The 18,032-nt window shown below is 48.7% G+C and overlaps 1 protein-coding gene across 2 annotated transcripts in view; it reads left to right on the forward strand.

The window, feature by feature from the left end:
• Positions 1–18,032, forward strand: part of pdgfrb (platelet-derived growth factor receptor, beta polypeptide) — a 115,103-nt gene that overhangs the window by 59,638 nt on the left and 37,433 nt on the right. For both annotated transcript variants that reach the window (XM_063053058.1, XM_063053059.1), the window contains 5 exons: positions 3,342–3,498; positions 7,285–7,474; positions 11,307–11,422; positions 13,431–13,554; positions 17,794–18,005. In XM_063053058.1, the coding sequence (XP_062909128.1) occupies positions 3,342–3,498; positions 7,285–7,474; positions 11,307–11,422; positions 13,431–13,554; positions 17,794–18,005 (799 nt within the window). The remainder of the gene's footprint in view (positions 1–3,341; positions 3,499–7,284; positions 7,475–11,306; positions 11,423–13,430; positions 13,555–17,793; positions 18,006–18,032) is intronic.

The raw sequence follows: 18,032 nt of genomic DNA on the forward strand, positions 1-18,032 counted from the left end.
CCCCCACTGTTCCCATCTGTCCGTCACCCAGAAGCCTTCCCCCACTGTTCCCATCTGTCCATCACCCACAAACCTTCCCCCATTGTTCCCATCTGTCCATTACCCACAAACCTTCCCCCACTGTTCCCATCTGGCCGTCATCCTCAAACCTCCTTCCCCCACTGTTCCCATCTGGCCGTCATCCTCAAACCTCCTTCCCCCACTGTTCCCATCTGTCTGTCACCCAGAAACCTTCCCCCACTGTTCCCATCTGTCCGTCACCCACAAACCTTCCCCCACTGTTCCCATCTGTCCGTCACCCACAAACCTTCCCCCACTGTTCCCATCTGTCCGTCACCCACAAACCTTCCCCCACTGTTCCCATCTGTCCGTCACCCACAAACCTTCCCCCACTGTTCCCATCTGTCCGTCATCTACAAACCTCCTTCCTCCACTGTTCCCATCTGTCCGTCATCTACAAACCTCCTTCCTCCACTGTTCCCATCTGTCCGTCACCCACAAACCTTCCCCCACTGTTCCCATCTGTCCGTCACCCACAAACCTTCCCCCACTGTTCCCATCTGTCCGTCACCCACAAACCTTCCCCCACTGTTCCCATCTGTCCGTCACCCACAAACCTTCCCCCACTGTTCCCATCTGTCTGTCACCCACAAACCTTCCCCCACTTTTCCCATCTGTCCATCACCCACAAACCTTCCCCCACTGTTCCCATCTGGCCGTCATCCTCAAACCTCCTTCCCCCACTTTTCCCATCTGTCCATCACCCACAAACCTTCCCCCACTGTTCCCATCTGTCCATCACCCACAAACCTTCCCCCACTGTTCCCATCTGGCCGTCACCCACAAACCTTCCCCCACTGTTCCCATCTGCCCATCACTCCTGCCATGGTACCCCCCTTCCCCCACTGTTCCCATCTTCCCCTCTCCACCTCCTTCTCTTGGTTCCATGCTCCAATTTCCTCTCCTATCAGATCCCACCATCTGCAGCCCTCTATCACCTCCCACTCTCCCCTCCTCCACCTGCCTATCATCCCTCCTCACCTGGACCCACCCATCACCTCCCAGTTCTTCATCCAGCCCTTCACTCAACCTGTTTATACAGGCGTTTTCCCTTCAACCTTTAAATCCAGAGCAGAATCAGAATTGTTTAAAATCATTGGCATATGTCATGAAATTTGTTGTTTTGTGGCAACAGGACATTGCAATATATAATAATTTATAAACTATGTATTACAAGAAGAAGTGTATACATACCATATATATAAATTAAATAAATGCAAAACAAGTGAAAAAAATAGCAGTGAGGTATTCAGAAATCTGACAGCGGAGGGGAAGAAGCTGTTCCTGAAACATTGAGTGAGAGGCTCCTGGCTCCTGTACCCCCTCCCTGATGGTAGCAGTGAGACGAGGACATGTCCAAGGAGATGGGGGCTTCTTAATGATGGATCTTGCCTTTTTGAGGCATTGCCTTTTGAAGGTGTCCTCGATGGTGGGGAGACTAGTGCCCGTGATGGATTGGCTGAGTTTCTGCAGCTTTTTCCGATCCTGTGCAGTGACCCCTCCAGACCAGATGGTGATGTAACCAGTTACAATGTTCTCCATGGTAATCTGCATGAGACTTTGGTGACATACCAGGTTCCAGAGTAATGAAATATAGCCACTGTCATACCAGATGAACTGTCATGACTCGAAAGTTCCACTGTCCCTTTCCGTCCTCAGATGCTGCCTAGCATAAATGAAAGGTCTCGTCCTGAAACGCCAACTGTTTGTTCTTTTCCATAGATGCTGCCTGACCTGCTGAGATCTTCTGGCAGCTTGGTTTCTGCTCCACATTCCAGCATCTGCAGAATCTCGTGTGTCTCCCGTTTAAGTCAATTCTTTTGTCGATGTGAAAAAAAAACAAATCAGAAATGTGAAAAAAAGCACTTTTTTCTTTTCTATTTTACAAGTTGGTTTAGATTGTCATACGCCATAGATTGCCAGGACATGAGGATAGGTTGGGCGAGCTAGGGCATTTCTCTTTGGAGGGAAGGAGGATGAGAAATGACTTCATAGAGGAGCACAAGATAAGTAGACAGACAGAGACTTCTTCCAGGGCGTAGCTTGGCTATTACGAGGGAGCATAATATTAAGGTGTGGGCACGTGGCCAAGTGGTGAAGGCATTCGACTAGCGATCTGAAGGTTGTGAGTTCGAGCCCCAGCCGAGGCAACGTGTTGTGTCTTGAGCAAGGTGCTTAATCACATATTGCTCTGCGATGACACCGGTGCCAAGCTGTATGGGTCCTAATGCCCTTCCCTTGGACAACATCGGTGGTGTGGAGAGGGGAGACTTGCAGCATGGGCAACTGCTGGTCTTCCATACAACATTGCCCAGGCCTGCGCCCTGGAGAATGAAAACTTTCCAGGCGCAGATCCCTGGTCTCGCAAGACTAACGGATGCCTAAAATATTAAGGTGATTGGAGGAAAGAATAGGGGGGGATTTCAGAGGTAGGTTTCTGACACAGAGGATGGTGAGTGAATGGACCATGCTAGCAGGAGTGGTGGTGGAGGCAAATACTTTAGCAACATTTCAGAGATTCTTAGATAAGCGGATGGAGGATAGAAAAATGAAGAGTAATGTGGGAGGGAAGAGTTAAAATGATCTTAGAGTAGGTTACAAGGTCAACAGGGCATCGGGGGCTGAAGGGCCTGTACTGTTCTATGTTCTGTTTTCCATGTTCTGTGTTCTAAATCCAGCTGAGCAGGCTGGCATGACCGGAGTTTAGTATTACACATGAGGTGGCAGAGCAGGTAGGGCCAGAAACTGGGGTCTGATCCTGACCTGCGTCACTGTCTGTGTGGAGTTTGCACGTCCTCCATGAGGCTGCGTGGGCTTCCCCAGGTACCCCAGTGTCCCAGGCATGTGGTAGGCAGAGTCAGGGGGGAGCTCAATGTGAGAGAGAAACAAGTGAATGAATAAGGAGACAGAATCTAGCCAGTGGGATGAGTGCTCCTACAGGGCACGATCACCGAGTGGGGGTGCCATGGTAGCGTAATGGTTAGCACGATGCTACTAACAGCTCAGGGCGTCGGAGTTCAGAGTTCAATTCCGATGTCATCTGTAAGGAGTCTATGGGTCCTCCTGTGGAATGTGTGGCTTTCCTCCGGGTGCTCCGGTTTCCTCCCACATTCCAAAGACATACCGGTTAGTCATTTAATTGGTCACCGTAGATTGTAGGCAGTGCGCTGCTGGACAGTGCGGCTTATTGGCTGAATCTCTACACTCCCTCATAGCATGAGACCGGATCATTCAGACGTTGTCTGTACCTGGATTAATCGCAATCTCTGCTCTTTCTTCAGGATGCTGAGATAAGGGTCACAGAAGGGAGCCAGGAGGTGAACTCGACACTTGAGTTGGAAGAGGCAACACTGGAGGACACTGGATGGTACAACTGCAGTGTCAAGGGCTATTATCCCATTCAGTCAGGACACAAATCTCTTCACATCACTGTGCTGGGTGAGAAATCGGTTCACTTTTCCAAAGGATATTGTAGAGATATGTTGCAGAACGGGCCCTCCCAGCCCAGCGAGCCACACTGCACAGTAACCCATCGATTTAACCCGAGCCTAATCACAGGACAATTTACAATGACTATCTGACCTACTAACTGGTATGTCTTTGGACTGTAGGCAGAAAGCCACATGTTCCACAGGGAGAAAGTACAAACTCCTTAAAGACAGTACCCGAACTGAACTCCAGCCTCCGATGTTCCAAGCCGTAATAGTGCTGCACTAACTGCTACACTACCGTGATGGCCCTTGAGGGGTATAGATAGGGTCAATGCAAGCAGTCTTTTCCACTGAGGTTGAATGAGGGGTTGGGGTGAAAGGGGAAACGTTTAAGGGGAACTTGAGGGGAAACTGTGCTCATTTCTGGTCGCCTCACTACAGGAAGGACGTGGAAACCATAGAAAGGGTGCAGAGGAGATTTACAAGTATGTTGCCTGGATTGGGGAGCATGCCTTACGAGAATAGCTTGAGTGAACGCAACCTTTTCTCCTTGGAGCGACAGAGGATGAGAGGTGACCTGATAGAGGTGTACTAGATAATGAGAGGCATTGATCGTGTGGATAGTCAGAGGCTTTTCCCCAGGGCTGAAATGTCCAGCACAAGAGGGCACAGTTTTAAGGTGCTTGGAAGTAGATACAGAGGAGATGTCAGGGGTAAGTTTTTTACACAGAGAGTGGTGAAAGCGTGGAATGGGCTGCTGGTGACAGTGGTGGAGGTGGATACGATAGGGTCTTTTAAGAGACTCCTGGATGGCTACATGGAGCTTAGTAAAATAGAGGGCTATGGGTAAATCCTAGGTAGTTCTAAGTTAGGGACATGTTCAGCACAGCTTTGAGGGCCAAAGGGCCTGTAATGTGCTGTAGGTTTTCTATGTTTCTATGTTTAACTTCTTCACCCAGAGGATGGTGGCAGTGTGGAACGAGCTGCCAGTGAAAGTGTTTGAGGCAGGTACAATAGTATTGCTTGCAAAGCATCTGGACAGGTACCAGGAAGGGGTGGATTTGCAGGAATATAGGAAGAACACAGGAATTTGGGACTCACTGGGTGGACACCATGGACTGGATGGTGGAAGGGCCTGTATCTATGCTGTTCCCCTCCGTGGCTCTGCCGCTGCAAGTAAGATTTTCATTGAGCCTTTGCATATGACAACAAACTTCTTTATCGACAGAAGAACCAACCACTCCCCCTGCACCACCCTCCTCTGTCCGGCAGAACTGGTCCTCACCACAAACACTTTTTCCTTCAGCTCTTCCCACTTTCTCCAAACCCAAAGGTTTAGCCATGTGCACTTGCAGGGGCTCAAGCTATGCCTGCCTTTCCGTTGCCTATGTAGAACAGTCTATGTTCAAAGCCATCCCTGGTCATACTCCCAACTCTTCCTCTTACGTTGACCAACTGTATTGGTACTGCTTCATGTACCCATGCTGAGCTGGTCAATTTTACCAATTTTACCTTTAATTTCCACCCTGTCCTTAAATTCACTTGGTCCATCTATGACACCCCCTCCCTTTTCTTGATATCGCTTGTTACAAACTGTTAGCCAACATCTTTTATAAATCTACTAATTCCCATGCTTATCTTAATTATACCTCTTCCCATCCTTTTCTGAGTTTCTTCGCCTCTGACCCACCTTTTCCCGGGATGCAGTTTTGCATTCCAGAACATCTCCTGTCTTTACCTACCAATAGATCAATACTTCCGTTTAATATCAGAGAAATGTCTACAATATACAGCCTGAAATTCTTGTTCTTCACAGACATCCACGAAAACAGAAGAGTGGCCCAAAGGATATGTGACAGTAAAAACATCAGAACCCCAAAGCACCCCCCCACTCCCCCTCCCACACACAAGCAGCAGAAAAGCTACAAGTCTCCCCCACCCCCACTTACTTCAGCAAAAGGCGTCAGCATCCTCCAACCACCAAGCAAAGCTCCCAAGAAAGACCGTGATCTGCAGTACAACAAAAACTATTCACCAAGTACTGAGCCCCCGACAGTCAATCCGCTGTTCCCAATGATCCGTTTTCTCCAGTATAAAGTCTGCTTGTCCACGGGGCTACAAAGCCTTGGAACCCCAAGGTTACACTCATGGGGTATCGAATAGTGGCGTTGCGAGCCCCCAGGAGTGGGTCCCACCGCCACAAACAACCAACATCTGAGGTCAGAGATTCTGACAGAACCACATCCACCTTGAAAAAGGAAGAAGAGAGACATTAGGGGTAGAAACTGAGCTGTGGCCCGCAACTAACGGGCTCATGAATCAGCTGTAGTGACGACTGGCTTCATGGCTGGGCTCACTTTCGTGAACTTCAGCTCTGAATGTTATTTTCTATCTATTATTTGCATGACTTGTTTTTTTTTTCTGCACATTGGGTGTTTGACAATCTTTTTTAACGGGCTCCATGGTGTCTCTTTGTTCTGTGGCTGCCTGTAAGGAGACGAATCCCAAGGTTGTACATAGTATATATACTTTGATAGTAAATGAACTTTGAACTTTGAACTTGGGTTGTTTTCTCTGGACTGGCAGAGTCTGAGAGGGGATCTGATAGAAGTTTATAAGATTATGAGAGGCATAGACAGAGTGGACAGACAGTATCTTTTTCCCCAAGGTTGAAATATTTAATACCAGAGGGTACACATTTAAAGTGAAAGGGGTTGATTTCAAAGGAGGTGTGAAAGCGAGATTTTCTTTTACACAGAGTGATGGGTGCCTAGGATGTGCTGCCGGGGTGGTGGTGGAGATAGAAGTGTTTGTGAGGCTGTTAGATAGATGCATGAATGTGCAGGTATCAGAGTGATATGGATCATGTACAGGCTGAAGAGGTTACTTTAATCTGGCATCATGCTCAGAACAGATATGGGCCAAATGGCCTGTTTCTGTGCTATATTGCTCTATAGGGTGGCGGGGTGGGGATGCGTCTCTACCAAAGGAGGTGTGAGGTGCTCCTTCCCTCTGCTAACCTGCAGGTCACCTTGGGCAAGGTGTAGCACCTGCTTAGCCCCCCACCCACCCCCCAGTCAGGGTCATGTGAAGCCACGGGAGAGGGTGGTGGATGGTCGTATGAGCAGCTGGTGCGTATCACAAGCGACTGACACGAGGCAGGCAATCTCTGAAGAGTATTGATAATGGCTGGGGTCACCCGTCTTGTAAAGACACTGCCCAGAGGAAGGCAATGGCAAACCACTTCTGTAGGAAAATTTGCCAAGAACAATCATGGTCAAGGCCATGATCACCCATGTCATAGGACACGGCTCATAATAAATGAACGAACTGGTAAGTGTTGGTAGATTGCATTATTGTAAGTGTCCAGCATTGGCACAATGAGCCAGACGTCCTGCCTGTGCTGTCTGTCTGTCTGTATGGGACGATGAGCCAGACGTCCTGCCTGTGCTGTCTGTCTGTCTGCATTGACACGATGAGCCAGACAGCCTGCCTCTGTGCTGTCTGTCTGTCTGTATGGGACGATGAGCCAGACGGCCTGCCTCTGTGCTGTCTGTCTGTCTGTCTGTCTGCATTGACACGATGAGCCAGATAGCCTGCCTGTGCTGTCTGTCTATCTGCATTGACACGATGAGCCAGATGTCCTGCCTATGCTGTCTGTCTATCTGCATTGACATGATGAGCCAGACGACCTGCCTGTGCTGTCTGTCTACCTGACTCTGTGATGCACTGTATGCAGCAGGTGTGGAACTCCTGTGCTTTGTGTTACAATGATCTTTTCACCTGTCTGCAGACAAAGGATTCATCGAGCTGAGGACAGAGCTGTCCGAGGTGCAGTACGCAGAGCTGTCCGAGGTGAAGATGTTTGCTGTTAACATCACGGCATACCCAGCTCCCACCATCAGGTGGCTGAAGAACAATGTGCCCTTCAACGAAAGGACCAACCAAGTGACCTTCAGCAAAAAGTACCTGGGAGAAAACAGGTATGTGGCCATCGTCCAAGGGACAGACGAATCCACATCCATCCGCAATGGCACCCCGGCGGGGTTGGCGGGGGGGGTTAGAACCTGCTCTCACTGGGTCTGCTCCCACTGGGTCTGCTCCCACTGGATCTGCTCTCACTGGGTCTGCTCCCACTGGGTCTGCTCTCACTGGATCTGCTCTCACTGGGTCTGCTCCCACTGGGTGTGCTCCCACTGGGTCTGCTCCCACTGGGACTGCTCTCACTGGGTCTGCTCTCACTGGGTCTGCTCCCACTGGGTCTGCTCCCACTGGGTCTGCTCTCACTGGGTCTGCTCTCACTGGGTCTGCTCTCATTGGGTCTGCTCTCACTGGGTCTGCTCCCACTGGGTCTGCTCCCACTGGGACTGCTCTCACTGGGTCTACTCCCACTGTGACTGCTCTCACTGGGTCTGCTCTCACTGGGTCTACTCCCACTGGGACTGCTCTCACTGGGTCTGCTCTCACTGGGACTGCTCTCACTGGGTCTACTCCCACTGGAACTGCTCTCACTAGGTCTGCTCTCACTGGGTCTACTCCCACTGGGTCTGCTCCCACTGGGTCTACTCCCACTGGGACTGCTCTCACTAGGTCTGCTCTCACTGGGTCTACTCCCACTGGGACTGCTCTCACTGGGTCTGCTCCCACTGGGACTGCTCTCACTGGGTCTGCTCTCACTGGGTCTGCTCTCACTGGGTCTGCTCCCACTGGGTCTGCTCCCACTGGGACTGCTCTCACTGGGTCTGCTCTCATTGGGTCTGCTCCCACTGGGTCTGCTCCCACTGGGTCTGCTCTCATTGGGTCTGCTCCCACTGGGTCTGCTCTCACTGGGTCTGCTCCCACTGGGTCTGCTCCCACTGGGACTGCTCTCACTGGGACTGCTCTCACTGGGTCTGCTCTCACTGGGTCTGCTCCCACTGGGTCTGCTCCCACTGGGACTGCTCTCACTGGGTCTGCTCCCACTGGGTCTGCTCCCACTGGGTCTGCTCCCACTGGGACTGCTCTCACTGGGTCTGCTCCCACTGGGTCTGCTCCCACTGGGTCTGCTCCCACTGGGTCTGCTCCCACTGGGACTGCTCTCACTGGGTCTGCTCCCACTGGGTCTGCTCCCACTGGGTCTGCTCCCACTGGGACTGCTCTCACTGGGTCTACTCCCACTGGGTCTGCTCTCACTGGGTCTGCTCTCACTGGGTCTGCTCTCACTGGGTCTACTCCCACTGGGTCTGCTCTCACTGGGTCTACTCCCACTGGGTCTGCTCTCACTGGGACTGCTCTCACTGGGACTGCTCTCACTGGGTCTACTCCCACTGGGTCTGCTCCCACTGGGTCTGCTCCCACTGGGACTGCTCTCACTGGGTCTGCTCTCACTGGGTCTGCTCTCACTGGGTCTGCTCTCATTGGGTCTGCTCCCACTGGGTCTGCTCCCACTGGGACTGCTCCCACTGGGTCTGCTCTCACTGGGTCTGCTCTCATTGGGTCTGCTCCCACTGGGTCTGCTCCCACTGGGACTGCTCTCACTGGGTCTGCTCCCACTGGGTCTGCTCTCACTGGGTCTGCTCCCACTGGGTCTGCTCCCACTGGGACTGCTCTCACTGGGTCTGCTCTCACTGGGTCTGCTCCCACTGGGTCTGCTCCCACTGGGTCTGCTCTCACTGGGTCGGCTCCCACTGGGTCTGCTCCCACTGGGTCTGCTCCCACTGGGACTGCTCCCACTGGGACTGCTCCCACTGGGTCTGCTCCCACTGGGACTGCTCTCACTGGGTCGGCTCCAAGGGATAAACCATGGCAGCATCGCGGTTTACGCAACGCTTTTACAGCTCACGGCGTTCTGGAGTTCCGAGTTCAATTCCAGCGCTGTTCTGTAAGGAGTCTCTGTACACCCCCTGTGCAGTGTGTGGGTGATCCCCCGTTTCGTCCCACAGTCCAAAGATGTACCAGGTGGGTTAATTGGCCATTGTAAGTTGTCCTGTGATCAGGTTAGGGTTAATCGGGGTAGTCTGGGGATACGTGACTCAAAGGACCAGAAGAGCCAACTCCACGCTGTCAGAGCTAATAAAACTATGTCAGATGTGGAGGCACTCGAGTGGGCGCAGAACCGGTTCACCAGGATGCTGCCTGGATTAGAGAGTATGTGCTATAATGAGAGGTTGGCCGGACATGGGCTAAGACCATTAGACACAGGAGCAGAATCAGGCCATTTGGCCCATCGTCTGTGCCGCCATTTCATCATGGCTGATCCATTTCCCTCCCAGCCCTATTCTCCTGCCTTCTCCACATATCACTTCATGCCCTGACTAATCAAGAACCTATCAACCTCTGCCTTAAATTAACCCAATTGGCATCCACGGCCACCTGTGGCAACAAATTCCACAGATCCATCACCCTCTGGCTAAAGAAATTCCTCTTTGTCTCCATTCTAAATAGATCCCTCTGTTCTGAGGCTGTGTCCCCACAATCTTAGACTCTCCCACCATAGGAGACATCCTCTCCACATCCACTCTATCAAGGCCTTTCAACATTCATTAGGTTTCAATAAGATCCCCCCTCATTCTCCTGAATTCCAGTGAGTATAGGCCCAGAGCCATCAAACGCTCCTTATATGACAAGCCATTCAATTTAGAATCCTTTTCGTGAACCTCCTTTGAACCCTCTCCAATGTTAGCACATCCTTTCTTACATAAGGGGCCCAAAACTGTTCACAATACTCCATGTGAAACCTCACCAATGCCTTAAAAAGCCTTAACATTACATCCTTGCTTTTATATTCTAGTCCTCTTGAAATGAATGCTAACATCACATTTGTCTTCCTCACCACAGACTCAACCTGCAAATTAACCTTTAGGGATCCTGCACAAGGACTCCCAAGTCACTCTACGTCTCAGATTTTATAATTTTCTCTCCATTTAGAAAATAGTCTGCCCTTCTACTTCTTCAACCAAAGTCCAACTCTGTATTCAATCTGCCATTTCTTTGCCCATTCTCCTAATCAGTTTCTCTCCTTCCTTAAATCTACCTCTTGTTTTCTCTGGAGCAGCCAAGGCTGAGGGAAGCCCTGGCTGTAAAATTGTGGCAGTCTCGGATCAGGATCTTTTAATTACTGACTGAGAGACAGGGTGGAACGGGCCCCTTCACCCCTTCGAGCCACGCCACCCAGCAATCTTCGATTTAACCCTAGCCTAATCACAGGGCAACTTACAACAGCCAATGAATCCACCAACTGGTACATCTTTGGACTGTGGGAGGACACTGGAGTACCTGGAGGAAACCCACGCAGCCAAGGTAAGAATGTACAGACTTGGATCATGTGCAGGGTAGTGTGTTCAGCAGAGACATTGTGGGCTGAATGGCCTGTTACTGTGCTGTTCTATATTTTTAATGGTAGGTGATTGAAAGGTGTTCCAGGGGACCTTGTAAATGGATCTTAGGAAGTTTATCTGCAGGCCAAATCTTTTGGCATATTTAAAATGGAGGTTGGTAGGTTGTTGATTGGACAGGACGTCAAAGGTTATGAGGAAAGGGCAGGAGAGGGAAAATTAATCAGCTTTGATGGACCAGATGGCCTGATTCTGTTCCTGTATCTCATAGTCTTATGGTCCAACAGTGTACAGACAGAAAATGCTAAAAACACTCAGCAGGTCAATCAGCATCCGTAGAGAAAGAAGCTCAAGAGTTAGAAATCTGAACTGAAGAAGAGAAATATGCAGCTGAGGTTTTGTGGTGGTAGATCTCTCTGCAGACCAGGAAGGGGTGAGGGGTTAATGCCAACACCTCGAGATCTCAGAGGCTGAGCTGAATGGTTTCTGTGTCTCCTCTCAGGTATCAGTGTATCCTCAATCTCATCCGAGTGAAGGAGGAAGACTTTGGGAATTACAGCGTCCAGGTCTGGAATGAGGATGACAAGAAAGAATTGACCTTCACCCTGAGCGTAAATGGTAAGGAATTCTCTGCTTCACTCTTCTTCATAGGGAATCACAGCAATACTAGATTACAGTTCTTTTTTTCTGCTTTCCTCCCCTCTTTCCCTCCTTTCTTTTGTTCTTCTCAATAAGCCTGGACCACCAAACTGCACCCATGTGACTAACTATCTGGTACGTCTTTGGACTAGGGGAGGAAAGCAGAGCACCTGGAGGAAACCACGTAGTTCACAGGGAGAACGTGTAAACCCCGTACAGTCAGTGGCAGATTGTACCCGACTCACTGGTGCTCTAGCAGAGTTGTACAAACCGCTATGCTGTGATACACATGAATTGCAGTTTCAAGTTATAACACAGTCATTTCTATCCAGAACACCCTCTAACCCCTGAGGGGGCCACTGTTCCCAGAAAACGCCATTGTACTCGTGAAGACGACACTCTCCTTTTCCAGGGACATAACCACTGCAGAGGAGCAGGCAGTCAGCTCAGGCAGAGCCCTGGACCTGTGAGCGGTCATCTTGGCCAAGCCCAGGAGCAGTTCTATCAGGAGATACCGCAAGTGACCTTTTCCCTCCATAATGGGTGACCGTAGACCAGGAGCTGACTCTTGAGAAGCAGCCCCTTTAGATATTCGAAGGAGCTGTAACCTCTCACACTCCATATAAATGAGGCATACTGACTCCCTTCCAGCCGCAGAATGGACAGGTGGACAGGTTGTCAGTGAACCAACTCAGAAATTGGTTGCACAGCACTGCCCTCTGCAAAACCTTCCACCCCAGGTCCCCAAAGAACAGGAAAAGGACCCCTGCATAAAGAGGCTCCCACTGGGGATATCTTTCACAGCAGAACGGCTGGGTGGTAAAACAGACAGCCACCGCGTGGCAAACAGCTTACCATTCTATCAAGAAGAGAACAGCTCACATGTCCCATCTCAAAGGCTGACTGCCAATTTCTAGCCAATGGGGAGATAGTCACAGACTGATACAGCCAATCAAAACAGAGAAGGTCATTTGTCCGTATTGCCTGTGCAAACCCCTTCCAAAGAACCACCTCCTCATCTCTGTGCAGATAAAAGATTCCCGCACATCTCCTTTCTTCAACCTTTCCCTCTCTCACCTTAAGCCTAGGTCCTCTGGTATTTAATATCTCTACCTGGGAAAAGGATTCTGAATGTCTGTCTCATAATTTTATAAACTTCTATCAGGTCTCCCCTCAGCCTCCAGAAAAAACAATCCATGTCCAACTTCTCCTGATAGCTAACACTCTCCAGTCCAGGCAGCATCCTGGTGAACCTCTTCTGCATCCTCTCCAAAGCCACTACATCTTTCACAGAGCACAGTACAGACCCACACACAAAGTACTGAAGGAACTCAGCAGGTCAGGCAGCATCTATGGAGATGTTGCCTGTTTATCCCTCTCCATGGCTGCAGCTGAGTTCCTCCAGCACTTTGTGTGTGTTATTCAGGTTTTCGAGTAGCTGAGAACCTCCTGTGTTTCCAGTACAGGCCCTTCAGCCCACAATGTTGTGCCAGCTGTTTAACCTACTCTAGGATTAATCTAACCCTTTCCTCCTACATAGCCCTCTATTTTTCTGTCATCTACATGTCTAAGAGCCTTTAAATGTCTCTACCACCAACCCTGGCAGGGTGTTTCACACATCCACCACTCTCTTTTTTAAAAAAATACTACCTCTGACATCACTCCCATACTTTCCTCCAATTATCTGAAAATTAAGCTCGCTTGTGTTTGTCATTTCTACCCTGGGAAAAGATCTCTGGCTGTCCATTCCATCTATGTCTCTTATCGTGTAGAACACTTCTCTCAAGTTACCTCTCACCCTTCTTCACTCCAGAGAGAAAAGCTCTAACTCGCTCCCGTATTGGGGTGTCCAGAACTGCACACAATACTCTAGATGTTTCCTGACCAAAGTTTTCCACAGCTGCAATACTCAATATGTGAATCTCTTTCTGTTAACTACAATGCAGCTGCAATACTCACTAAGTGAATCTCTTTCTGTTAACGGCAGTGCCAGCAAGAATCTTGGATCTTAGTGACTATCTACATAGCAATGGCCTCCAGACCGTAACTTGCATTACCGAGGGCTCACCTTTGCCGGAAATCACCTGGTACACATGCCAGAACCTAAAGAGGTAATAAAACCATAACCATTTGCTGGAGTTATCAGAGTGTCCACCAAATGAGGGGAGAAAATGACAGACAATACCTTCCGAATATTGAAAGACCTAAATAGAGTGGACATGTATCGAATGTTTCCAATGAAGATTAGCTTTATGTATCACATGTACATCAAAACATACAGTGAAATGCATCAAATGCAAGGAAGGCAAATGCAATGTTAGAATTCATTTCCAATTTGATTTGGGAGCTGAAGAGAATCTTAGAATGGCATCTGTTAGTCTTGCGAGACCATGGATCTGCGCCTGGAAAGTCTTCACTCTCCAGGGCGCAGGCCTGGGCAAGGTTGTATGGAAGACCAGCAGGTGCCCATGCTGCAAGTCTCCTCTCTCCACAACACCGATGTTGTCCAAGGGAAGGGCATTAGGACCCATACAGCTTGGCACCAGTGTCGTCGCAGAGCAATGTGTGATTAAGTGCCTTGCTCAAGGACACAACACGCTGCCTCGGCTGGGGCTCGAACTCACAACCTTCAGGTTGCTAGTCCAATGCCTACACCACTTGGCCAGCTCATTGGAAGAGGACACCAGCAGAAAGGACGGCAGAGCAGCAATGGCTGTAATTTCTGGGAACAATTGGGGATGCACAGGATAGATACATCCCAAAGAAGTATTCTAAAGGAAAGATGACACAACTGTGGCTGACAAGAGAAGTCAAAGCCAACATAAAAGCAAAAGGGAGGGCATATAACAGAGCAAAAATAAATGGAAAGTTAGATGGATTAGGAAGCTTTTAAAAACCAACAGAAGACAACTAAAGAACTACAAGTGGGGAAAAGATGAAATATGAAGGTAAGCTTGCCAATAACATCAAAGAGGATACCAGAAGTGTTTTTCAGATATATAAAGAATACAAGAGAGTGAGAGTAGCTATTGGACCACTGGTAAATGATGCTGGAAAGGTAGTAATAGCAGACAAGAATAAAGTTGATGAACTGAATAAGTATTTAACATCAGTATTCACTGTTGTGGAAGACACTAGCAGTACACCAGAAGTTGGAGAGTGTCAGGGGGCAGAAGTGAGTGCAGTTGCTATTACTATGGAGATGGGAAACTGGAGGTAGATCTGCCTGGACCAGATGGACTGCACCCCAAGAATCTAAAAGAGGTGCCTGAAGAGACTGTGGAGGCATTAGTAATGATCTTTCAAGAATCAATAGATTCTGGCATGGTCTCATCATCGGGGTCTCTCTTCCCACCATTACAGACATTTACGCCACACACTGCATCCGCAGAGCAAACAGCATTATGAAGGACCCCACACACCCCTCGTACAAACTCTCTTCCCTCCTGCCATCTGGCAAAAGGCACCGAAGCATTCGGGCTCTCACGACCAGACTATGTAACAGTTTCTTCCCCCAAACCATCAGACTCCTCAATACCCAGAGCCTGGACTGACACCAACCTACTGCCCTCTACTGTGCCTATTGTCTTGTTTATTATTTATTGTAATGCCTGCACTGTTTTGTGCACTTTATGCAGTCCTGGATAGGACTGTAGTCTAGTGTAGTTTTATGTAGTTCAGTGTAGTTTTTGTATTGTTTCATGTTGCACCATGGTCCTGAAAAACATCTCGTTTTTACTGTGGACTATACCAGCAATTATAGTCGAAATGACAATAAAATGTGACTTGATCTTTCTGTGAGTCATTGGATTGCCCCGACTTTTGAATAACTAGCAGAGATGGCAGATAACCAGTCACTTCTTTTGTTGGTGGCAAGTCACCTTTGAAGCAGACCATGGAAACTCCCTACGCACAGAGGTCAACTTTCATGACTTTTATATGGAAATCTGTATTAAAACAAACAAGTTTATTGTCAGACGTTACCCAGAAGGGCAGAGAAGACCCCCTCCAGAGACTTCAGTTATAATTATTATAACTATTATTATTACATTACCTTATTATAATTTGGTATTATTAAGTTACTAAGTAAATAATTTGTAAGTGTTTGTATGTACACATATTGTTTAGCATAGTGCCCCCAGTAAAAAAAAGACAGTTGATACACTATTAAAATAAAAGGGGAGGAGTGTACCATATAACCTACTGTATAATATGGGACTACTTTATGTTGTACTAATACATCGTGTTGAGCATGCGCTATTAGGCGCGTATTGATCTGTACATACGTGTTCAGTTCGGGTTCTGTAAGCAAAAGCCCCTGTGAATTTAGCTCCAGTCTCTAGCGATTTTGTTAATGATATTGTTGTGTAAACGGCCACATACACAACAGAAAGGCTTACCATATGATGGTTTGATGGCTCTGGGTCAGTACTGGCTGGAATTTAGAAGAATGAGAAAGGATCTCATTGAAACTTAACAAATGTTGAAAGGCCGAAATGTAGTGGATGTGGAGAGGATAGTGGGGGAAGAGGAGGATCAGAGGATACAGCTCAGAATAGAGGAACGTCCATTTAGAACAGCGATAAAGAGGAATTTCTTTAGCCAGAGGGTGATGAATTTGTGGAATTTGTTGCCACAGGTGGCTGTGGAGACCAAGTCATTATGTATATTTAAGGCAGAGGTTGATGGGTTCTTGATTAGTCAGGGCATGAAGGGATACGGGGAGAAGTCAGGAGAGCGAGCTGGGAGAGAAAATGGATCGGCCATGATAGAATGATGGAGCAGACGCACTGAGCCAGATGGCCTAATTCTGCTTCTACACCTCATGCTGTAAACATTAACAGCACATTGGAGTGTGAATGAGATAACATCCACGAGTCCAGAAAGTCTGTTGGACCAGCATCATCGATGTCTCAAGTGTGCACAAAGACCAGAGTTCTACAGGAATAGGGGCAAAAGGCTTCAATGGAGGGTTTGTCGAGCACGGACTAGCCTCTTTCCATACTGTGTGACTCTGTGACTCCTATAGGCCTCTGAGGGAGGGTGGGGGCAATAGAGTAGGATTGATGAGTTTGAGTTGCATATGGATAGGATCTAAGGTCATGACTGGACTCATCGTGAGCTGGTACAGGTACAGTAGGCTGAAAGGCCACCTCAGTTTCCATGCTCGGCCTTCATTGGGGTCAGAGCTATGCACAGACATAGAGTCACACAGCACAGAAACAGGCCCTTCAGCCCATCTTGACCATGCAGTCTAAATTTCCCCTGGAAGCCTGTCCCATTTGCCCACTTTTAGCCCCAATCTCTCTAAGCTGTTCCTATCCACATACCTGTCCAAGAGACTTTTAAATGTTGTTAGTGTTTCCACCTCAACAACCTCCTCTGGCAACTCGGTCCTATACCGACCATCCTCTGGGTAAAAAAGTTGCCCCTCAGGTTCCTATTAAATCTCTCCCCTCTCGCGCTCAAACCAATGTCTTTATCCTGGATTCGCAATCGTGGGGAAGAGTTGGAAATCAGAATCAGGTTTATTATCACTGGTATACTGTATGTCGTGAAATGTGTTGTTCTGTGGCTGCAGTACATGAAAAATTACTGTAAGTTACAATAAGCAATATGAAAGATAAGTAGCACAGAAAAAGAGGGAAGTAGTGAGGTGGTGTTCGTAGATTCACAAACTGCTGTGAAATCTGACGGCGGAAGGGAAGGAGCTGATCCTGAGCATTGAGTGTATATCTTCAGGCTGCTGAGTGAGTATATTCACTCTGTCTGTGCCCCTCATGGTTTGATACATCTCTGTCTTCTTCAGTCTCCTAATCTCCATGTGAAAGTCCCAATCTACTTAACCTCCCTTTACAATTCAGTCCCTCGAGCCCCAGCAACATTCTCCTCTGCACTATTTCCATCCTCACGGCATCTTTCCTACAGTAGGGTGACCAAACCGGAGCAAAAAATTCCAAGTGTGGTCTCACCAACGTCTTGAGCAACTGTGATATAACATCCCGACTTCTGTACTCAGCAACACACACAAAATGCTGGAGGGACTCAGCAGGTCAGGCAGCCTCTATGGAAGTGAATAGACAGTTGATGTTCTGGTCCAAGACCCTTCTTCAGAACTGGAAAGGAAAAAGGAATCGGGAAGATGACAGTGCCCTGACCCATGCCAAATGCTTCCCTCACTGCCCTGTGTAACTGGGGTGCCATTTTCCTGCTCATATCTCTGTGTTGAATATTGTTAGAATAGAGCGAGTGGGGATGAGTTTCCCCTGTTAATTCCTAGTATCGCATAACCACTACTTCCGGCTGGGAGTCTGAAAATGATTCAGGAATCTGCCGGCTGATTTTTCCAGGTGTAACAGCAAAGACAGGAAGTGGATACCACTGAGAGCAAACAGCAGCAGCGTCTGGGTGGAGAAATATGTCCCTGAACGGCAAGCTAACCAAGTCTATCGGGTCCGGAGTGTCCTGACCCAGGACAGTGGTGGTGGGATTGCCGCCGTGCGCTGCTCCACCAACAACGGCTTCGGCAGCATTAACCGCGAGGTCAAGCTGGTCTCCAATGGTGAGTGGGTCAGGCTGGGGGAGAGAG

The sequence above is a fragment of the Mobula hypostoma genome, chromosome 7 (genome assembly GCF_963921235.1).
Source record: "Mobula hypostoma chromosome 7, sMobHyp1.1, whole genome shotgun sequence".
Classification (NCBI taxonomy): Eukaryota; Metazoa; Chordata; class Chondrichthyes; order Myliobatiformes; family Myliobatidae; genus Mobula; species Mobula hypostoma.